Raw genomic sequence first — 25,136 nt, 5'->3', positions numbered from 1 at the left:
CATACATTATACTTTTACACTTAAAAGTAGTATAGGGTGTGTTTTTTTTGTTTTCTATAACCACTGTAAACGTTGTTTATACATTGAGAAGCACTAAAACAATTGTTGATGTGTAAGGGATTAAATAGTACTGCTGTTCAAAGTTAAAAACAAGCATTATTCAAAAGAGGGCGTTCAAAACACCTGGAATGGTGTACTTTTGATAAAAGGAGAATTTACAAGCTATTACAGAAATCCATCCATCTTCTACCGCTCAATCCTCCACATGAGGGTCGTGGGGGGCGCTAGTGCCAATTGCAGCTGACATAGGGCAAAAGGTGGAGTACACTCTGGACAGGTCACCAGTCTATCACAGGGCCACATAAAGACAAATAACCATTCACTCTCACACCTATGGTCAATTTAATTCAACCTAATTCCCAAATCTGCATGTTTTTGGACTGTGGGAGGAAACTGGAGAACCCAGAGAGATCCCACACACCCACAGGGAGAACATGCAAACTCCATGCAGAACGAGCTCTTGTTCTGAAGGCAAGAGTGCTATCCACTGCACCAACCGTGTGACCCCTGTTGCAAAAATTAATGAGATTAATTATAAAACTGGAGCACTAGCACAACCAGGCATATAGTGTATACTGACTCGTTTTGCTGCTGTTACAAGTAAATAATCAATCAATAAAGTCTGATCTAATGTAATGTAATGTCATCTCATCTAATGTAATTTGTTATTATCAACAATTTTAAGGCTGCTGTATAAGGATGAGGGCCCTATGTGAACCAAGATAACATTGTCACCCTTAAAGCATTATCTACAATTGAATGATTAAAATATCAAAAGATGTTATTTGGCCGCAGATCGGTGAGAGTTCACCCTGTGAATGAGAAAGGGGGAAACTCAGTAATTGGGCACTTTTGAATAAAATAAATAACTGGGCATACAGATAGGTAACAATTGTAAGTATGTATGTGTGGGTTGACATTTTCCTCTGCTGTGCCTGAAAGTGTCATCAGACACAGTATGGTTTGTTCTCCAGCATAAAGCATAAAGTTGAGGACATGGTCCTCATACATAGAACCCATATAACCACTGTACTGTCCAGGGTATCATGCCAGTCTAATGAAGAACCCAATGTGCAAAATTGGCAGCAAGCATAGTAAAGATGAATGACTGTCTTATTTTGTTTTTGCTTTTGACAAAAGCGGCTAGCAAATGATTTAATGTTAAACTTACCATTAGATTACTTCTGTGAACATGGAGCTATGTCAAGCTAAACCAAAATGAAAATAAAATAAGGAACCTGCCCTCCACTACCCTCATGTGGAGTATAAAGTGGTAGAAGATCGATGGATGGATGGATGAACCTGCACTGACAAGATAATGTTGAATGAAACCCATGATGTAACTGTGTCTTTTAGGTGGAAATAAAAAAAAAACACATGTTGTTGTTGATTTTATTTATTAATTGTTTCATTCGAGTATGTTATTACAGCTAGGCCTGACCCCAAACAAAAGAAAAATTAAATTTGTCCACCTTATTAGGTAAAAATAGCATTGATTCAAAAATTATAGATACACAACTGTTATGTATATATATATATATATATATATATATATATATATATATATATATATATATGTGTGTGTGTGTGTGGGTATAGATACAGATATACATACAGTGTCACTGATTATCAACTATTAATCATTGTTGGTTGATTAAAACAGAGATGTTGGCGTAATCATGAAGATTTGACATCAAATATCTGGAGGACATGCAGTTTCTTCTGTCTTCACATTTCTGTTTGAGGACAAAACAAGACAATTGAGATTCTGATTAAACAATTATTACAATTTTGTGTCTGTACCTTGATCTATGGAACCCAGACAATATGATATATTTGTTTTCTCTTTACATAATGTAAACAGTATGACTTTCCAGGTTTACAGAATAAAGTGTATTTTTTTTCCACTTACAACAATTATAAAGTTTGTTGATGCGCTCAATGTCATTTGTACTCATGGATTGTCCATTTCCAAAGTAAAGGGAAGCATGATTCTTGGCGATGATGGTTGCTTGTCCATTTTTGGAAAAGGCGAAACTGTAATAAAACATGAACACAACATCATTTAATGGTCTAATGTAGTTAATCATGTGTTTTGCAGTCTTAGATGGCCAACTCTCTTTGACTTTCCTTTTCAATGATTTAAAGCTGAAAAACAACTGATCCTGTATGAATGACAAACATGCAAACAAAACAACAAATTCCTAGTTTTTTTCAAAAATGAGTGCCATACAAGTACCATAATAAAAGCTGATGAACAATAAATGCTCTAAAAATTAATTCATAGCGATCCATTCAATCACAAACACTCACTTGCCGTACTGCATGACAGAGTCAAAGTCGTAGGGAGTTTGCAGGTTATTAGTGTTCATCTTGTTGAAGTTAACTTCTGCTCCTGCACAGATGAGAACATGTGAGTGAGGCTCAACTTTTAAACACACATTTTATGAGATATTTATTGTAATAAGTTTCAAAAATTAAAATTATTCATAAATTAAATCTATGTTGGCCAGTTGTGCCATCCACCACCACACACCCATTAAGCTCACAGCTCGTAGCACAGAAAGCTTTGAATCAAAAATGCTAAGGTTACTGGACCTAAAAGGCCTTTGCTTCCCCTCTCATACATGAAAACCCATAAATCAGAAGAGTGAGCTAACCTGTTTGAATATTTGTGAAATTGATTATAACATGATCATCCCTGTCAGAGCGAGCATGCTCATGGTGGAAACCGAGAGCATGAAGGATTTCGTGCTGCACCACGGATGTGGACAAACACGGGACCTGCAGGGAGACAAGCTGTTCCCCTTGCTGACGGCCCACGTAGGACCAGCACCTGACACACACACACACACACACACACACACACAAATATATAGCAATTGAATTCAAAAATCAGCTCAATGAATTTTTCATTCAATTTGTTTGAACAGGGACACTTTATCACATGGCAGTTTACATTGCAAAACAAAACTTTTCAATCAATAAAAGTTTCTTGATCTCAATCTTGGTGACATTGTCGAAAAGAAAAAAGAAAAAACTTTGAGACACCTCCAATAGAACTAAAATCTAACAATGCTGTGATTAATATTTTATAGTTATATTCTGGTGTAACACATTTTGCACTTTGCACACAAAAATCACAATTCACACTGCAGCTTACAACATTTTGCAACTTTTTGTCACAACTTTACAAAATAGATTCCTACCCAGATCCAGGGAAGAAGTGGAGGAAATCATTTTGGCGTTTGCGCTGGACAAAGTGAATGCATGTAGCGCCATGAAAGGTTGACATGACAGACATGATATAATTTCTTTGCGCAGTGCCTGCAGAGACAAACGACACCGTGCTGAGAAACATTCTCCCAAAACAGGCAGGTTTTTGATGATGAACTTACTACTCACTGTATTGACTGGAGATTATGAAGGGCACATTGACACGTCTGCCTTTTTTAGGCCACTTGCATCCAATCGCCGTGCAGGGGTCTGCATTCCTGTTTCTATTCTCCACAATATCTCCTTGGCTCAAGTTTGCTATAAAATAACAATACAGACCCTTCAAAAATAATACCTGGAATAATCAAACCAGTTTTTCAAAACCACAATTGCTAACAAACCAATGAGCTACAAAACTATCTTTCATCATCAATTTATCTTTACATTACATTCTGTCACACATTTGATTTTTCATTAGTATGTGAGAAAAAGAGATATCAAGATACAGTGGCATGTTAAATTAAAATGTTACGTTATTATATATTGGGAAGAAAAGTTGTTTTCCTCAATTATTGACATTCTGTTGATTGTTGATTTTACAATTCAACAACCATCCTCATCTTACCAAGACCAAGACATTTTTCTATTTAAACCATAGAAGTTGGATCATTTGAAATGTCAGTCTTACGTAAGTCTTTATTGGTTTGTTCGATGACTTCAGTGAAGTCTACAGATTCACCTGAAGGTAAAAAGAAAATAGAGCATATCAGAAACAATGGACAGCAGTATAATATGTGAATATACTCACAATGTTAATCTTAATATCAGGAAAACTTGAGATTATTTAACTCACCCATCTGATCTCCATTTTCAGTCGCACCCTGCAAGTTTAACAACATTGCACATTTTAAGATCACAGAAGAGGCTCATACAATCCTTGATTGAAAAAATCAATGATCTCAAAAACACTAATCTTTTTGTTAATGTTAGCTTGATGACAAAAGGTTTTCTTAGGACAATAGACAATATTTAAAATCATATTCCCAATTTAAAAGAATCATACCGGCAGGATGGCAGTCAATGACATGAAGAGGAGAGAGAAGAAAACAGGAGTCATGATGGTGGTCGTCGTCGTAAACTTCAAATCTTAAAATACAGGAAAATATAAACAGTCTTTGGTCATTGAATAATAAATTAGGTGCAAAGAAGCATTCAATCAGAGAACAGAGTTTGAAGTTTACCTGTTGCTTTGTGAGTCTGCTGCAGTGTGGCAGCGGGTGCTTAGCTCCTCATTATATAAGCAGCTCTTAAGAGGTGTGGCTATAAGGAGGAACTCAGGAGTTTGGAATTTGAAATACAATTCAAACTAACATAATTTTCCAGGAAAGACATTCCATCAAATTGTATAAATGCAAATGCTGCAAAATCAGTTATTCTATTTAATATTGTAATTTTTGGGATATTATTACTTCTGCTAACAATGTTATTTTTCAACCACATTTTTGTTTGGTAGCATAAATCAAAGGGGCAGATTTCATTGGATTTTTCTCAGGATGTAGATAATAGGTTAAGGAGGAAATTAACTGATTTTGGTGGAAACTGGGATACCTTGGCTTGGCTTCTCTCATTAGTGTGGAATTTACTTAAGGAAAAAGCAGAGTTTCCACTGTATAAATATTAGACACATTAAGATAAGAATGTGTTTGGACTGCAAAGTATTTCCAATGAAATTGTGTTTTATTTTGTATTGTTTATTTTTTTTTTAAATGGACCACAGTGTCAAACCAACAAAAACATCTTACCTTTTTTTTTTTTTTTTTTCTTAAAAGCCAAAAGAAGAAAAAAGAAGAATGCGTGTGAATGGATGAGTTATTTTTGCACTGAAAGGCTTATTGTACACATTCACACAAGTGGGATGGGCAGATTCCAGAAAAAATCTTTTGTGTCCTTCCCCACACAGAAATTCAATTGACATCAGATAAGTGAAAAATCACACCACAACATGTGTCTATCGATAAATGTATACAACTGACAAGGTGATACCCTTTAATTTGATCATTTGTTCCCCATCAACATTCATGGGCTTAATGTCACAGCTTGGGAAAGTGGTTATGTGAGGTTATTTCAGGGCAGAGATGAGACATTTGAACAATGACTGTAAAGCTTCAGTGATTGAAAGTACATTCATCTCCAGTAGCACGCTCTGTGTACGTGTTTGACTCACGAGCACCTTTAGTTAAAACCACATGTCAAACGATAATTTACTGTAGGTTGGGCAAAACCACAATGAAGTATGAGATCTAAGACGTGTCATTACTGAGGTTCTGACTTTATGAGGCATGAACTTAGAGAACAAAATGTTCAAAACAAAAGCTTTAATTAGTGTTTCAAGCCTAACCCTAACCTGCTGGCAGCAATGGTTTTGCTTCCACGTGAGATAACATCTGTGTTTATGGGGCTACAGTTGAGTGCACCTGAAATGTGTTTGACGTGCCCAAGACATTGGACCGTTGCCAACATGGTGTCCTATATGTTTCCTCACAACTAAACTGCATTTTCCATTACATTACAGAAGATGCTTCTATTTCTCTCAGCTTCTTATTTATTTATATGTTTATTTCGGTCATGTCAGTTAGATCACTCATCACACATCATCGTAGTGTAGTTCACACAATACACATAACTGAAAGGGAAAGCGGGAGAAGCAAAAGCTTATCTAGTCCCGCCCCCATTATCCACAGAATACATATTTTCATCATACAATACATAATTATTATTTTCTTATGACATTTTGACAAAACATGTTTCAGCATCAGGTAGCACTCAGAGATGTAGTCTAGCTCTAGAGACGGTCAATCAGACAGCTAGGTTTTGTGTTTTTGTTTTTGTTATCACATCATTTAGAATAGGGTGTTTTTCTTCTTGCAGGCATTTATCAATGTTTTTGTTAGCCATGGTTTCCCCTCCTTATTCTGTGTCTTTTCTTTACAGAACAGTGTCTATCGTACAGCGTTTTAATTATTTGCAAAAAGGAATCGTAAGCGCCATTTACATCTGTTTCTTTGTAGACCTCGTTCCAGTCTTGCCTCAGTAGTTCATTTCTCAGTGTAAGCATCTCCTTTTCAGTCCTGACCCTTCTATATGTATTTTTGTTCAGTGTCTGTGTCACAGTGTGCTTCCAGTCATAGATAGCAAGGATTGGCAGGTGGTCGCTTATGTCATTTATCAGTAGTCCCCTTGTTATGCCTGTCCCTATAATATTTGTGAAAATATTATCAATTAGGGTAGCACTATGTGTTGTGAACCTGCTTGGTTGTGTAACGAGGCGTTGTAAGCCCATCGTATACATCATATTAGTGAAGTCATCAATCATCGAATTTTGTTTTGGGTTGAGTAAGTCAATATTCACATCACCACAGATAAAAACCCTCTTTTGGCTAGTCCCCGAGAACATCCCTCCCACACATTCATTGAAATCTTCTATCCTGGAGTCTGGTGCTCTGTAAACACAGCTTAGCACTATATTTCTGCCTTTCGTTTCCTTTCATTCCATTAAGTGTTCAACAGCTTCAGACAAGTTATGTTCAATCTCATACTCGATGTTATTGTCAATGAACAGGGTCACTCCTCCCCCAGGAGCAGTGGCAGGTGTCTAGGTGTCGCAACAGCAGATCCTCTGCTTCCATCTTTGTTTCCCTCCTGGCTCTTGTAAATTTTTAGTGAATCTCTGTAGTAAGATGAAGGGACGTTAATTGGGAAGTTTAAGATATCAAGATAGTACAGGTCCGGAATAATGTCCTCTCCGTTTCCAAACTGGGATAAAGCATGCTGGGGCAGGCATTATAAGGGTCATATATACTGTATTCACTTTGAATAGTTTTGCGATATATCGGTCGATCTACTCTATGTGGATTTAAGGTGCACAGTGAACTCTGACAGGTTTAATCCAGCACCGGTCCCGTTCATTTTTGACGCATCTTAAACTGCCAGCATGGCAGTTCCTAGGGACCAAGTCACGTCCTGAACTCTATGGAGGTGAACAGCATAATATCCTGCCAGGGGTCATTACCTTGGTTGTGTGACGTCAGCTACTATTGACCACATTCAGTTCAGATGCATGTCTGGCTCTTTCTTTCTTTCTTTCTTTCTTTCTTTCTTATACTGTAGTCGGAAAGTGATGCCGGGGAACACATTTGTGACAATGACTGTAATTATTTTACATGAACAGATAAACAACCTACCAACTCCCTGACAAACCAAGTGGCAGTGGCGGCAGCAGGTAGTACCAGGAGCACTTCTTTAGCACTAGGTCCCAACAGCAGCAGCAATATACAGTATGATAAGATCAGTAACCCACCTCCATAGCTGACAACAGAATTATGAGATTGTTATAATTCTTATTTTTATCTGTTATTATTCTTCTTACGTTCCCCGAGGAGACTCTTGATGACACCCCATACCCATTTTAAGACTCACAGGGATAATTCTTTCCAGGCAGCAGCCCCCTGCGCTGCGTGCACTTGACAGGCTTTTACTTAGGGTTGATTTTAAGTTGTGTATGACAATTGTGCATAGTATGTACTCTTATTTTTCCTTGTTGTACTATTTTAATTTTTTTATGTGTGAGAAGTGGTATATAAATAAACTTTTCTTACCCTTGGCTGTCTGCCCATTTCTTTTTCATAAGAGTTCATCATGAGTGACATCATAGTGATAATAATATTAACATGAACAAAAACAATAATTATAATAATTATTGCTTTAATAACTACGCATAACGGCATAATTGCCAGTGTGACAGCAGAAACAAATCAGGCATGCAAGAAAGCAAGGAAGATCATAAACCACAGCTATCCTCATAAATGGTGTGGAATTTGAAGTGCAGCCAATCACTATGGTGTCTTTTTAATGACATGCTTCCTTTAATGCCAATTTGTATTTTGATTAAGATTTAATGTGATTCTTCAGGTAACACAATTGATTTATTTTTCAATAATTGCCTCTTCAAACCAACACTTTTATTTTTTTTAGCTTTGCCTACTCAGGATTCAGAGCCTCTCAAAGAGGACACAGCCCAAACGTGAGTCTTCAATAACATGCTTCCAATAAAACTGAAAAATGTCTTTTCAAAACCCTGGATTGCAGATAATACTGAACAGAACCAAGCAGAACTCAGAACATTTTTCCCACCCTTTCCTATTATTCTTATAATAATTAAATTATATATTCATTTTACATTTTGGCATGTCTTCTGTTTAGGTTTTTGGACAAAATAGTGCCTAAAAAGGCCATATGTAGCTTCCCACAAACATTGGTCTCTTTGATGGGAAAATATGTGCACCTGTGTTCCATCTCTGATCCATATGAACATTTTAGAGACGGGAAACTGGCGATGCAGATGGTGAGGTACATTTCGATCAGGATATAGATCTACTACCATAATATGTAAAACAAGCTATTTTATGTTTGCTTGTGCCCATAAAAAATGGCGTATAAGCTCCTTGAGCTGTTAAAAGAGCTAAACCACATGAAAAGGCACTGGTGAATAGTGAGACATTCTCCTGCAAGGGTTTTCTGAAATGTGCATTTATTTAGAGAACTAACCCACAGTCTGCTTGTGTATGAAAGGCTTTTTAGAAATACCTGCCTGTGTGGACTGGATCTCATGGTGCCAAACCAAAAAAAGTCACCAACAACAGAGAAAGATACATTTTATGCCTGCAATTACAAAAAAAAGGTTCTGTTGGTTCTGTTAAGTAATTGTAACTGCTTTAAATTTGTTTATTTTGCAGGGACAGTGTACATTAACAAGGATTCCTAAAAAAGTACTAGAGTTTTCTATTATTTTATACTATTTTATACTATTTTCCATCTGCTAAATGAACAATGTAACACTGTGATAATTCCTCACAGATCAATGGGACAAACAACCAGCATCTCTATATATGTCACATGACAAGAAAGTCGACTTTTGAGGAGGTTGATGGTGAAAAAGTAGTTCAGACACTTCCAATGGTAGTTTGTTTGACCAGAAGAAATAACAAATCAATCAGCACCAATGAACACAAAGCTTCTCCAAACCTGCTGACAAGGAAATGTATTGCTATGCCTTCAGTTAAATATGTACGATTTGTAAAACCACAAAGGTGTGGTGATGATTGTCACCTTCCATTTCGCCAAAACTGGGAGGGGAAAAGCACCTGTGCTCTTGCTAAGTTAATTTCAGTCCATCCCAAAAAGTTAAAATAAAATACTGACTGCAAACTAACAAAACAACAAAATGTTTGTCTCCATCCCTGTGAAAATACCAGATTTTGCATTTTTCCATCTGATTTCTTTCATCTTTTCAAATGAGCTCTGAATAATTATTCTGCATGTTTAGTTAATGTGTGAAAAGTCCAATAAATCATTTCAGTTTTTGTATTTTTTTTTTCAAAAAACAAAAACAGTGTGATAGCTGCTGCTCACAGAGGACTGTATAGCTTCTTTACACAAAGATGGGCTTTCAGATATGGTTAAATGGCAACATCAATGATAAGCAGCATGAAATTAATGACTTTGAGTGTTTTGAAAAAACAAATCTTGGCGTATGAGATAGCCACAATTATTTTTAATTAATTAATTAATTACATTTCCCCAGGCATTCTACACACAAGGTACAAATATACTGTGGCTGACAGTGGCAAACGCCCTGCAATCACCCGAAACACGTGTAGAAGAAGAAACGAGCTGCATGTTCACATGTTGCACATTCAAAAGCACAAATGAAAATAAAAACAAATGCAACGTGAGAAATGTGCCACAAAAGAAAAAAAACACCAGCATATTCAATACGACCTGCCGCTATGATACTCAGGGACTACTTAATTCTTACTTTATTAAAAGACCTGGTCATGTTGAACAAAAGGATAATTATCCTCCTGTACCCCGCAGTTTTTATGATCAGTGTTTGAGTTGCTCTGGGCGTAGTGAGATTTTGTCCACAAGTGGTAAAGCGGTCATCGCGTGATTGTGCTAGACCAGTAAGGTGGTAGCTTTTATATATATACTTTTTATACTCAAATAGTTCACAAAAAGTGATTGGAAGGGATTAACAACACTGCTACATACATGTATCAGCTGAAAATGAAAAGAGCTTTTACAGGTCCAGTGTTTATCGGCTCTGTACTCATAAATATGCTGATAAAGGTGCAAGCAGAATGTGATTTCATTTGTTTTAATTCACATTCATTCCATTACAGTCAGTTACCAGATGATTTTATCCAAAGATTCAATAAGTGCATCTGGGTGAGTTAAAAAAAAAAAACGGCTACTCAAAAATAGGCCTATGTCTTTCTAATAAACAAGCACACAAAGAGCACATCCAGTGCTGAAATACCAGAATAAATCTTTAAAATATAGGGTAATATATTGTAAGAGGAGGGATCAATGAAGTATACATGCACATTTAATGGGGGTTAAAAATACATATATATATATATATCGTAAGAAAATGACATTAATGTCTATGAAAAAATACATGGGCTATGCTCATGTATGGAAACACAACACATTTTGAGACTACTATATTATGAGATTGTGTTGACGGGCCACACGATTGGTGTAGTGTTTAGCTCTCTTGCCTTTGCAGCAGGAAGACCTGGGTTCGCGACCCAGTCTGAACAAGGAGTTTGCCTCCCACAGTCCAAAGACATGCAGATTTGGGGATTCGGTAAATTGGACGCTCTAAATTGACCGTGACAGTGTGAGAAATTGACCGTGACAGTGTGAGAGTGAATGGTTGTTTGTCTCTATGTGGCCCTGCGATGGACTGGCAAACTGTCAGGATTGTGCCCCGCCTATCGCCTAAGATTGTCACAGTAGAGCTACACGACAGCGCCCCCCACAGACCCAGAGCACTTCCGTTATTGAATATGCTGGTGTTTTCTCTCCTACTGGTGTTTTCTCTCCTGCTGGTGTTTAGGGATATGTGTGTGTTTTCAGTTTTGCATCGTTTTGTTTTTGCAGGGTGTTTCAGTTGATGCATGTGTTTTGGCTTTCTGCAGACCATTTTTCTTTTGCAGCGCATTTCTCACGATGCAATTGTTTTTGTGCTTTTGAATCTGCATCGTTTGTGAATATGCAGCTCATTTTTTTCTCCTTCTGCATGTGTTTTGGGTCCGTGCAGTGTGCTTGCCCCTGGCGGCCACCGTACAAATAGGCTATAACCAAATCATGTACAATATCATTATGTAATTGTCTTGCCAAGTTGTTAACTGACTGAACTGCTTTAGCAGGTGATTGTGAAATATTGTAAAAGCAGAGCAACTTGTAGTGACTGACTGAATGAAACCCCAGGAAACCATATCAGTCTTATCTGAAATGGTTGCACAGTACCATCTTGTGGGCAAGACTAGTATTACAACAAACATTTCCTGACAAAAACCCTTTTCAATCACCTCAAGTCATAGATAAGAAGATGAGAAAACACTCTTCAGACTTGGATCACCTCCAACTAAAAAAAGAATCTAACTAGTACGGCAACTGGTATTTTAGCTCTTTTAAGCCTCTATTTGGACTTTTAACTTGATTTAGAATAGAACAGCTGTGTGCTGAGTGCTGTATCCCATATCCATGCAGAATCAATGGATTCTACATTGAGGTCCATCACTGGAGACTTATTTCAATGGCCAACAGTGATGTGGAATGTAAATGTTTGACACTGTCAACTTTGACACTAGTCTCAAAGTATCTGGAGGCTGCAATGTGTCTGCTGCAAGCAAAAAAAAAAAAACACCAAAAAAAACATGTTTCTTCATCCTCAAATTGTGACCTTTATTGTGGTGAATGGGTTTTGGGGTGTACGGAGAAGTGTGTGCATGCACTAAGGAAATTCAGGAACAAGGACTTAACACACACACACACACACACACACAAAGAGTGGTTGTGTGTGGAGGAGAAAAGATGTGTGGCTGGTATCTTAGCAACAGCACGTTAATGGAGAAGAGGGGAGAATGTGTTGGGGAACGTGGATGGGATGCCAAACTACACACACACATAAACACAAACACACCTGTAGTAGTTTGTTATAATGATGTCATTAACTGAGTTTCTGTGTGTTTTCTGGATTTCAACACCATTTTAAAAGGTGATACTAATATTGCTTTGGATTGATTTGGTGTTTATTTATTTAGCATTTCTCCAAAACTGGACGATATTACCAATATAAGATCTATCTGGGATCATTATGCACAGTGGTAAAAAGTGGAGATGAGTTGTCCATTTTCATATTAAGTCTGTGGTAATTTTTGTGTCAATAATAACATTTTGGTGCACAATGTTTTGATCAGGCTTTTTCACCGCACTCCTGTCTGACTCACTTTCTCCATCTCACACCTTCTACACACACCTAAACGCACACACTTCACAGAGGCATTTCTCTTCTTCAGGGTGTGAATGGAATCGACTTCACAGGGGATTGGAGAAGATGGATTGCAGGATAAATGGATGGACAGATGGAGTGTGCTGGGATAAATGGGGTTGGGGGTGGGGTGTGTGTGTGTGTGTGTGGGGGGGGTTGAAGTGAGAGACAGTGGTGCTGCATATATTGCAAAGATGTCAAATGTGTACGTGATTGATAGAAGATGCTGAAGATGGAGGTCTTGCGTCTTGGATTTCACCTGATTCTACACCGGAAATACACACCTTACATCTTGGGAATACAAAGGTGAGAGCAGAGATGTGATAAAGAAAATGAAACAGAAAATAAAAACTGCACACACACACACACAATCCATCACAGTAAAAATCCACTGATGTACAGGAAATATCACAGAAATCACAGTTTATTTTAAGCTTTGAGAGATGAAGTGATGATAAATGGACAGTGAAGGACAGAAAAACACATTAAAAAAGTGAGGAAGGGGGGTCATGAGGCAGTGAGTCAGAGAGGAACAAGGTAGTTGGTACTGAGCAATATCCCTTTCCCACTGGGTGTCTTTACACTGTGAGCCTTTGATCTGAGGCTTTAAAGACTCCTCACTTCCTCACATTGCTAAGCTGGGCACAGTCACATCATAATGGCACGATTATTAAAACTCATAATTCTTCTTCCCTTTCACATGCTGTGGTTTTCAAGCCTTTTTCCTCTTCTTTTTTTAATCTGTTGATATTGTTACGTACACACAGCACCTGCCAGCTGGAACAGAGACACACAATATTTCAAATGGAGCTAACTGTACTCTTAAGTGTTCATTTAAGAAAAAATCTCACATAATTTTGTTATTTTGTAATTTAAATAAATTCTAAAATTGCCCAGAGTATGTTCACAGTAATGATTATTATATAGCTATTGGCAACACAACTTATTGTGCTAGTGTTGCTATCCTATCAGACCCCAACATTAAATGTACAATAAGTGATATGAGAGCAATTGACATTTATTCATCTCTAAATTATTTTTTGTCAATGCTTCCTCATGAATGTCTCTCTTTCACTTCAAACCTTTAATAGCACAAACCTTTTTTTTCTTTTCTTGTAAAGTTTTAAACTATCTGTTCTTATGTTGTTTTTGTTTTATGTTACTATGCTCCCTCGGTTTGGTCTTCAAGAATTCAAATGACGTAACATTTGTGTCCACTAATATTTGTGATATCATGGGTGTCCTTCATCTTAAAGCAATACTATCAGATCTGACTGAGGAATGTTTTTGAGCTTACAGTGTCAGTGCAAGGACAGGCAGCCTGGGCATGAAGTGTTTATGCTTTCAAACAGCTGATCGACCTGTAACGTTTCATGGGCACTTCTTTGTACTTTCGGCCATCTCCCTTTACAAGCCAGTGTTGCCGTACCAAACAGATTGCTTTCTATATGCAGTGCAGGAATGTCAGCGGGTGACACAAGATCCAAACACCTCCATATTGAGAAGCACAGAGACAGTCATGTGGAGCTGATCCACTTAATAAACATTGTGTAAACTCATTGGCAATTGTTTGAATGTAAATGACATTATTATTGTTGTAAGAATTGGACCCAGATGCAGCAACAGATGAGTTAAACAGTTCAAAGAGGTGAGTAGTGATGAGTCTGGGGGCAGAGGTGTGGCTAGGTGTGGTGGAGTATAGCCAACAGAGATGCACAATTCACCAGAGTGTTCACACTAAAGGCCTGTACACACTCTGCAAGAACATTTTTGTCAAGGTGGCAGGAACAAGAACAAAGTTAGTTGTGGCCAGAACATTTCAAGTGCAGAACTCCTGGGGAGTCCTCACAGGGAAAGGCAACATTTCCGCATTAACCACACGCAATTTCTGGCCAATCACACAATAGTTGTCAGACACCACTCAAGAAAAAAGTTATGCCCAGATGATGTGTCAAGAACAAGCTTCAAGAAAATAATGATGTCTTTCTTTTATCACAGAGAGAGAAGACTGTTCTCTGTTCTTGCAGAGTACGTACAGGCCTTAAGGCAGAAAATACTGTTCAAAGAACGCCACGGTCTGATCAGTTTACCACTGTAGAGAGAATCCAGCAGCCTGAACGCAGAGAGACAGACAGACAAAGGCAATTATAGTTTGAAGTTATGCACTACAGTTAAAGAAAAAAGATAAAAACATTCAAACTGTTGTCTCTCATATTGCCACAGCTCCCCACATGATAACAATCACCTGTACTCCCAGTTGTCCAGACTGTCCCTCCATGCACTTGCCAGTCTTTAATGTGCCATCAAAATTATTCCCAATCCGAGACAGTTCCCTCTGCTGATAATCCTTAAACTGGCATGATCAAGGTGGTTTTCTTTAAACATGATCACAAATGTTCCTCAAACCAACCTATCACTTTTTATCAACTCTCCTCTCAGATCAGACAACTGTATTTTGTGGTATGGATTAGAAAGTCTTCTGAATGGCACAGACAAATGTTAAAAATATTGAATTGGGAAAATGTTCTAAATGGTTTATTTATTAGCTGTCCCTCTGAATGAGACCCGGGCAAAACTGGGCTGAACTGCTGCATAAGAGAATTTTGCTAAGTTGGGTTTTGTACAAATAAAATAACCATTAAAAGAGTAATATATAATATATATAATAGACAAATTATTGACATTGCGCTGAAATTGTGGAACAACCTTTGTTGCAAAACCCAAAGAAAAGAACACTAGATGCCACACACACACACCAACTTAAAGCTGCAGTGTGCAACTGAGGGTGATTTTTGTTGTTGCTGATGTTGTAATTCAGTTTGATCCTCATTAAGAGAAGTGATGAACGATGATTGTGTTTGCTGAGTCTTTCATTTGAACTATCGACTATCAGAACTGACTGATGGGAGCGGCAGTGATGTGGCAGGTTTGGGCAAGTGGTATCTATCCCATCAAACTAGATCAAAGCAATACTGACAACTGAAAAACACAGAGAGTGTAGAGTAGTGTGGAGCTGAGTTCAAATTGTGTGAACTCATTTGACAATGGTTTGAATGTAACAGTTTATGTTTAAAGGTTATACATTATCATTTTATATGTTGTTTTATTGTTTTAATTTTGAAGGGCTACTTCACCAAAAAATTAGTTTGTTTTTTTTTACTAATTTCAAACATGATCATGATCATCAGACAGTGGAACTGAGGTACATGTCAAAACAAAAGAGTAAGTTGGGATTGAAAGAAAGAAATAAAACGGACAAAATTTGACATCAAAGTGACTGCCTTTAAAGAAAATAAAAGCCTTAGCTGCACTGCACTGTGATCTGAAAAGAAAAACATTTTATTGTATTTTTTTAAAAAACGGTCAAATTTAATCCAACTCTGTAATAGAATATGAATTAAACAAACACAGGAGCATCGTAATTGTTTTCAGTTTACTCGTCATTTGACCAAGTTGGAAAAAAATGGGTGGGACAGCCCTTTAATTAAATGTATGTGTGATACAGTACAGCTGAAACTAATGTAATCTCATACAGCAGCCCTGCAATAAACCCTCCAGAACATTATGACATTCAGTGGGAGCAGTATGACTTAGGTGCTCAATCAACATAAACAGTTAAACTGAATTGTTGTATTGTTTTAGACTGTCAGGTGGTTCTGTGAGAAGAATAATTATTGATTATTAATTCTGCTAATCAAATTATAATATATGTTGTATTGTATTGTATTGTATTGTATTGTATCACAAGCCCAATATCTGTTCTGGACACCACAGCGAATATATTATTAACAAATTGCTCTGTGTCGTTGTGTAATTAATTTGACAAGATGCTAATGTTTGAGCATCATGTCAAATCCCTTTCTAACTATGAGCCTCTTTTTTTGGTGGCAGTGTTAATTTGTGTGAATGGTGGGCGGTGGTTTGTGTGTGTGTGTGTGTGTGTGTGTGTGTGTAAACAGTCAGAAACTGTTGTCGATGATGTCTAAATTACCAAGATTCCTCCACTGACATTTAAGTAATGTAAACAAAGAGCATGCCGACATCAGTCAGTCTCCAGGTTAACATTTTGCCCATTTAAGCACTCCCTTCTCCTGGATGTAAAAGCCCACGACTGTGAACAACACGCTTCCCCTGTTCATACTGACAACAACGTATCATGCAATATTGTTATTTTAAGGAGAGAAACAGAAAACCTGGAATCAGTGACTTTCATACAACTGGTGACAACTATCATTATCGTTGATGCCTGATGAGGATTCCTCATAATTTCCCAGCAGATGTTTTGCATTTGACAGCTGATTAGAAACACCTGCTCTGACATTACCAAAAAGAGCGTGTCCAGCCATGTGGTGAAAGCATATGGTTCTTGTGCGATGCCTGACCTAGAGTTCATTTACTTTTTAATGAGGAAACCTCAATGCGAACTGTGGGGGTTTTGTATTAGTGCAAGCATGCGTGAAGTTCAATATAGGTGTCTGAGAGTGTATATGAACAGTCGATGGTTGCTAGTTGAGGATAGTTCACTTATTTGTCGGGAAAATATTTCATTAGCATTTAAAAATAGCTCCGTTTGAAAATTCTGTCACACAATCCGCACAGACCACAGTTTGAGACCAAACATCGGAAAATCTGTTGCAATGTCATAAAGTGTTTTTATGGACATGGCGTTGTGATGCTATGAGCAAAAACCCTGGCCATAACTAGGTGCTTTTTGTGCCAACACCTAACCACAGATTACTCACAGCAGCAAAAATGAAAAAAATACATATAAAGAAACATAAATATGAACACATTTTAACACATAAAATGTTCAAATGCAAATTCTAGAAATACAGCATTTTCTGTGGTGACCAAGTAGCTACTATTTACTGATCCTTTTTCCAACCTAATGACAAAAGATACGTGTGCTGTGTGATGTTTGAGGTGATCTGTCTTTGTTAGCAATAATTCACATGTGACATGTTGGCAGAGAGCCAGCCAATCAGAAAGCCCCAAGAGAGCAGACTTGGAGAATAGCAGTGGAGACGAGTACACTCCACTGACCTTGAGCAAACATGTGACTTGTTCTCCTTTTCTCCTGTTCTCCATTGTTTTCCTTTCTATGTCCAAGGATTTTATTTCTTGCTGAATTTCTTTCATTTAAAACTGCCTGATGGTCAAATTAACTGAGGGAGTCTATTCTGAATATTACTATTACCATTACTATTAAAGTATTCTGACCATTTTCTTTGAATTTCTAATACTCTAAACTAAACTAATAAATACTGGTTTAATATTGCACCCCACCCATGACCAAAATCAACGTTTTTATCCTCATAGAAAGAAAATCAGCTATTCTATTTCACTCCATTTTATGTGCAGCCACTCATTTAAAAAAATAAATTAACTCTGTTGTATTGGTAGTGAGGAGAGAAGGAGGGGCCTCTACTGTGTTACACCAGTGTACGATTCTTGCAAGCGCTACCTTTAAGCAGTGAAACACTGAGCTGCTTGAAAATAATCCACTGAAACAGAGAGAACCATATTTATTCTACATGTTCTGGCTGAAAATAAAGTGCAAACTCTGCTTAGTAAATACAAATACAATTCTTCTGTTCTGCGATTTATTTATTTTTCCTCTATTCACTGTTTCTCTGCAGGCAGGGGCTTTGACATGTAAGTAAAGTCTGCCTTAAAGTGTGTTTTTCACATGCATATAATCATCTTTTACAAAGCCATCATCAGGCTAGAACAGACTCTCTTAGACTTTTAGCAGACTAGAGCCTGTGAGAGGCTCCACGTCACAAAACTCTTATGCCACCCACCTCTTTTCTTCCATACCACATCATCCTTCATCTTTACCGCATCGACCTGCCAAAGGGGTAGAGTTGCCACTGTCCCCCCCACCCACCCCACCCCCCACACCACAAAGTGATCGTTCATGGAGAAACATTACAAGATGAGCTGGCTGGGAACCTGGAGGGGAAATACTGTATCAGGATCCAATATGTAAGGAAAAATTCAGAGAAATGAAAAGAGCGATGAGGAAAGATGAGACGGGCAAAGAGCAAAGAGTACATGACAATGTGAGAAGGGTGAGGAATAAGTGAAGGTGTGAGATAAGAGGACAGAAAGGAGGTTAAAGAAGGAAAAAGGGGGGGGAGAGGTGGAGCAAAGTAGGGGGAGGAGTTGTGAAGGTGAAGCAGAAAGAAATTCACTTTGATGGATGCAAATTAAAACGGCTCTGCAGTAGAGCCTTCAGGGGCAAAGAAGCAGATCATTTCTGCACCGACCACCTGTGTGTTTGTGTGTGTGTGTGTGTGTGCGTGTATGTGTGGCTTTGTGAGGACCAAAAATCGTATAAATCATACAGAGTGAGGATATTATGGCAAAGTAAGGACATTTTGGAGGTTAAGACCTGCTTTTAGGTTAGGGTTTGCATAAAGATTAAGGTTAGGCACTTAGTTGTAATGGTTAAGGTTAGGGTAAGGGGCTAGGGAATGCATTATGTCTATGAGGTTCCTCACTATGAATGAAGCACAAACGTGTGCATGGGGGAGGGTGTGCGTGCGCAGCGAGTGTGTGCGTGTTTGCATGCATGCTGTGAGTGATGTGACTACTGCCACCACCTTTAATTTTCACACAAGGATATTTGTAACTTTGAGTTAAATGAAGCGTCAAGCACACACACACGCACACGCGCACACACACACACACAAACCTAATACTAAAAGTAGGACAGGGAGGGAGGGAGAAGTGTCAAGGACAGTTCTGTAAAATCTGGGTTTTCAGATGAAACGCCATCAACTTGTACTAACAGGATTACGGCTGCTGTTGGGAAAATAGAGCAGGTGTGTCTGAGAAGACTCACAGTTCTGAATTGAAAGGCTGACAAGAAAAAAGGAAAACTCAAATTGGGTACAAATGCAAACTCACCCTCTGTATTCTAAGTCTAAGGATCAATTTTGTTCAGCACTAATTCATAACATTATCTCAAGGCACTTTGAGGTCTTCTGTCACATTAAGTTTTTCAAATACTATCTGAGATACCTTAAACAATAGATTAGGTTTTCCATTCACATGGGCTCCCTTGTGTTACATGTTGCTTCTGCAGCAGCTCCAGGCTGCACTCTCTTGTCGAGCAGGCATTAATGAAAGAGGAGCTGAACAAACAACATAACATGGTGTGCAGAGATTGGCAATTTGAGTGTGTGATCCACATGTTTTTCCATAATCTATATCATACTTATTGGGGTTGCAATTAGTGCATTTTCCTTAACCTTGAGTGGAATAAGTTAATAAACTAATAGTTTGCAATACATTGAATCAAGCCATGTCTTTAGGCTGCAGAAAAACTCTCTGATGACACAAGCGTCAGATTCACAGATATCAACCAAACTAATGGTGGTGTGTTTGCTTTTCACCAGTCAAAGGGGTTTACATCCAGAGGAGAGAATGTGTCACTGTGGAAATGTGTTTCATTGTCTCAGTGCTATAAGATGAATATGAAAATGAGAGTTCCACCAGCAGCAACATCACAGCTGTTGCGGCGCTAGGTCCCGGTGAAGACGCAGCACAGAGGGTGCGCTTAAACTAGCTTCACTTCCAAGCATTTTGACTTCTCCTGCTAGTTATGTTTGTGCTCTTGTGGCAAGGTGGTGGGTTGGTTTTTAAGAATACTTGGCAACAATGCCACCCTGGAGATGTTAATCCAGGGGAAAGTATTTAGAATCAAACAACCCAATAGAGGGCACACATGAAGGACCCAACTGCAAGACAACTCGGGGGTGAATGCATCATTTGAATGTATTTAACCAAAGCAGACTGAAACAAAAAAGTCAACAAGAACATAGCAAATCAACTCCTACGTCAGAGGCATCCACCTCTTCCACCAGCTTCATCAAGGGCAGTCGACTAGCGAACCTGACTCATGAGGTTAGGGCATGAACAAGGGCAGTGATAGTGCTGTAGCTTCTGATGAACCTCCTGTAGAAATGATCAAATCCCAGAAATCCCTGCAGCTGCTTGTGGTATGTAGGGACCGGCCAGTTAAGAACTGGACTGATCTTTCCTGGATCCATCTTGAGCTCTCCCGGGGAGAAGATAAACCCCAGGAAATGAGACAGTGGGCAGATGGAACTTGCACTTTAATGCCTTAATGAACAGCTGATTCTGGAGGAGTCGGTGCAGCACTTGCCTTTCATGCTCCGTCTTTCTCTTAATAAGATTATCGTCACAATATACTGAAACAAAACGGTTGAACATTTCTCTAAGCACTAAATTCACCAATGCCTGGAAAACAGTGGGAGCATTACTAAGTCCAAAAGGCATTTCAAGATATTCGTTGTGTCCACTAGGAGCATTGAAGGTCATTTCTTGTAGTGGAAAGCAAGTCCAGCTCGGTAAAGATTGTGGCACCCTGTTATAATTCAAAAGCTGATGAAATGAGAGGAAGGGGGACCTGTTTTTTTCACTGTGAAGTTGAGGCCAGTGTAGTCAATGCAGGGGCACAGGGTTTCATCCTTTTTCTCTACAAAGAAGAATCCAGCACCAGCTGGAGAAGAAGACAGCCAAATGATTCCTGCCTTGAGCCCCGCTAGAATGTATTCCTCCATAGCTCTGGTCTCTGGGGCAGACGAGGAGTACAAATGGCCCTTGAGAAGTGTGGCATCAGGGAGGAGATCGATGGTGCTGTCATAGGGTCTATGTGGTGGTAGTGAGGTGGCTTTAGTCTTATTGGAACACCATTAAGCATTACTGGGAATTGCGGTGAGTCACTGATGTAATGATAAACTCTGAATGGTTACCTGACATGAGGAGAGAAAGGGGTGGAGTCCTGTGAGTAACATGGCTGAGTAGCTGACTGTTGAGGTGAATTCATTAAATTCGTGTCCATTGGCAACAAGACTTCTTGCATTCCAGTGAAGGAAAACAATCATTTAAGTCAAATCCCTCACGTCAGAGGGGTGTCTCGATTCCTGACTTGTTAAATCATGGTTTGCCTTTATAAACTCAAACAGCAGCTGAGAACAATGCTTAATACCCAAGAACCTCACTGATGCTTCAGACACAAACACAAAATGATATCTAATCCTGATTTATTTCCACTGGGACCATAAATCTCATCAACAATAAATGCTAGAAGTGACTCCTAGTTGATTACAATTTGGTTTGTCATGACAGATCATGGATGATGAGACACCAAGGACCCACCCACAGCCATCCTCCCACCTCTGACTAGCCCCTTGGCCCTTTTCACTTTCTATAATACTGCTGCATAGGAGATTTCATGCTGGTCTCTGACCTCCTGAACACAATGTGACTATACTCTTTCAATGTCCCCACAGTTACAACTCTTGGGAATTGAAGCACCTCAGTGAGAGAAGAGACTCTTAACACAAAGAGATAATGCAACAAAGACACATCAAGAAAAAGTAAGGTATAATGGTAAATGTTTGTATTTAAATAGCACATTTCTAGTCTTGATGACCACTCAAAGCTGCTACACTACAGTTTTGCCATTCACCCATTCACTCACACATCTATGTGCAGCACATTTCCCATCACTCATCTTTCATTCCCATTCACACGCTGCACAGCAACATGGGATTAAATGTCCTGCCCACACATCAGCATATAGACTATCAGAGCCGGGAATCAAACCCACAACCTTTGAGTTGCAGGACGACTCACTCTACCACTGAGCTACTGTTATATAGGTGCCACGACTGGACCTATACAGAATATTCCACTCTTGACTTACTGGGACCACAATTAAACACCAAATCCATAACAGATTAAACAATTACAACAAGTAACCATCAATCACTCTATGCAATTCCACACCTCTGCTTCAGATGCTGCGTCCTTGGGACTAGCTGACGAGGATGGGCATTTAAAGAGACAGTCGTCCATGGCAACCCTATTCTGCGTCACTTGGTTGGATGATAACTATGTGTGTATGTGGTCCAGAGACATTACGCACAGACAGAAAGAAAGTTGTTGGTTAATTTATTAATCCACATCACAGCATCATCAGCATATATCAACCACAGCAGTGACAAGAATTATGAAAACAAAAACCGAAGGGTTTCTACTTTCAGCTGATTCCACAATTCAATTAAAAAGACAGAAAAACAGATCGAAAGAAATTGGGTGCACAACAAGCCTCCTGCAACCTGAAGCAGCACACTCTCCAAAAAACCTGAAGATAATAATCACAACCACAAGAAGCTGCAAACAACTGCACAGAAACATACTGCTGGGGCATATAAATAGATGGAGGTTCATCAAAATGTAACAAATCACCCCAGCAACTCCATCTAACTTTAACATATTAAAATATTTGAAATATTCAGGGTAGTGGGAAGCACTTGCCTCCACAGAGTCTGAGCTGAAGTCTTAAGACAGCGAGGACTTGTGGATCTTTGTGATGAATAATTAAACTGAGGGAAATCAGGATCCCTTTAATGAAACCAGCCTGTTGAGGCATTTACCCATGAGCTTACTGTATACGCATATTCACCTCTGCCTTTTGATATCCCAATACAACATTTAAGGTAATCTTTTTAAATCATGTTAGCTTTGTAACAGTCATTAGAAATACTACATGATGAAATTAAGCTATGCTTATTTTTTCTGCTCATCAAAATCTAATTGAGTTTGTCGCTGATTTGTTGGCTTTTTGGAACTCAGTATGTTTTAAAAAACAAACAAGAGCAATTTAAATACATTTAGAAAAGAAATATCCAGGAAGTAGTCAAGCCACAAAATTAACCCTTCCCTCCTATATGGTATTACATGTGCAATCATCCATCTTTTTCCTTTCCTCACACATTTCTCTCTCTGGATGGCATGGAGTAGTAAGAAGACATAATGTCAGTCAGGATGAATACTGTATGTCCTGCTCATTGCTGTATGCCTATATCGGGATGTTGCTTTGTTGTTAACAAGTTTGCCTGGAGCTCCCAGCACACACCTGAACACAAGAATACATTTTGTTCAAGGTTTCAGGACTAGCTGTTGAATTTACAGCAGACGCTTTTCTCACTAATCCATGCCAGTGAAGACAACTCTGACATTTACCCACCAGGACCAACAGAAACACGTGTTCTGCCTTCTCTACACACTTGCAGATTGAGTGAGAAAGGAATCGGTGCTGTCCTCATTTATACCAGATCAATGTGAAACGACTGATCTCAAGTGCATGAAAAGATTGACGACGATAAACATGCCAGAGGACTGACCAACTTGCTGTCTGCTCCCATCATTATCTGATAGCTGCACTTAAGAGCTGAAACCGCCCTGTTCGCTGGTCTCATGGTGAAGGATGAGGAACACGTGCTGAAAGAGGCAGATCGCAGAATTAAGAGCCGTCTACCATGTTGCAGATGCCAGGAGTTTGCAGTGTCGATGATTCAGCTCCTGTTCTTTGTTAGAATAGTTCATTTATAAAACTGTGAATATATTAGAAGATATTTTACTTCTTGCAGTTTCCATCAAATGCAATTCAAACAGTTACATAATTTACCGGAAATCAGCAAAAAGGACAATTACAAACTACTATTACTTTACAAATTACTATTTGCAGCAACTGCCACAAATGTTTCCATGTCTTCACCTGACATTTTAGAAGCATATCATCAAAGCATCAAAGACAGCTTATTATGATTTTGTGGGTCTGTTTCTGTTTTCAGGTATTTTCACCTCAGGAACGCTTACTTTTACATTTTCTTGAAATCGAGTTTTTATGCATCTGCAATTGTATTATTTATGCAGTATGTGACATATGTGCATTTTATAGTATAGTAGTTTCATGAGGTCATTATATATTCTTTATCAGCCAATATGAATATTATTAAGATGGAAAGGAAAACACAGCGGAGAAAAAACAAACTTTGGAATCAAATCTCAACACACATGAAGCAGAATCATAAGGATGGTGGCTTGGGTAAATGTACTGTACAACATGCAAACAACAGCTGGAAATGCATAAGATCTAAACATACAACAAACATTTATCTATGAATGCAAGCAACGTCTGTCTGTCTGACTGTTAATCGCAGAACTGTCCAACACTTAACAGGCTTCAGACTTAGTAAGTCAGATAGTCCAGATAAACTATGAACTGCTGACCAGTCGTAACACAGCCTCCAAAAATGTTTATTTAAAAAAAAATTCAAACTCTCCAGCAACTCAAATAAGAATATATAAAAAAAAAATCAATGTGGAATCAAACCTTTTATTAACTTATTGTGTTTTTGTGTGAGAACAGCAAACGTTCATATAAACACAACTCTGTGTCTGTGTGTCCCGAGCTTTGGTGGCTTCAAACCACATTATCTTCCCTTGGTGAATGTAGACACATGTTGTCAGCATGATATTAGATCTGTTTAGCCTCATTGCACGATAGTGCTGCCCACTCTTTCATTTCTATTTCCGTGTATTGGCCAAGACACAAAGAGCACACCAGTTTGCCTAG

General features: G+C 38.5%; 1 protein-coding gene across 3 annotated transcripts in view; it reads right to left on the bottom strand.

Moving 5' to 3' along the window:
• Positions 1–1,440: 1,440 nt before the first annotated feature.
• The window catches only part of LOC131459458 (hatching enzyme 1.2-like), a 32,985-nt gene continuing 9,289 nt past the window's right edge, over positions 1,441–25,136 (bottom strand). For 2 of the 3 annotated variants that reach the window (XM_058629322.1, XM_058629324.1), the window contains exons 2-10: positions 4,340–4,422; positions 4,130–4,157; positions 3,965–4,015; positions 3,466–3,594; positions 3,270–3,387; positions 2,721–2,896; positions 2,374–2,455; positions 1,973–2,097; positions 1,441–1,796 (exon numbers count right to left, since the gene is read on the bottom strand). In XM_058629322.1, the coding sequence (XP_058485305.1) occupies positions 1,795–1,796; positions 1,973–2,097; positions 2,374–2,455; positions 2,721–2,896; positions 3,270–3,387; positions 3,466–3,594; positions 3,965–4,015; positions 4,130–4,157; positions 4,340–4,422 (794 nt within the window). In that variant the 3' untranslated portion in view covers positions 1,441–1,794. Of the gene's footprint in view, positions 1,797–1,972; positions 2,098–2,373; positions 2,456–2,720; positions 2,897–3,269; positions 3,388–3,465; positions 3,595–3,964; positions 4,016–4,129; positions 4,158–4,339; positions 4,423–4,517; positions 4,584–25,136 lie in introns of those variants that run through there. The other variant, XM_058629323.1, reaches the window with a different exon arrangement.

This window comes from Solea solea, chromosome 5, assembly GCF_958295425.1.
Source record: "Solea solea chromosome 5, fSolSol10.1, whole genome shotgun sequence".
Classification (NCBI taxonomy): domain Eukaryota; kingdom Metazoa; phylum Chordata; class Actinopteri; order Pleuronectiformes; family Soleidae; genus Solea; species Solea solea.
This window is presented reverse-complemented; position numbering and strand designations above follow the sequence as displayed.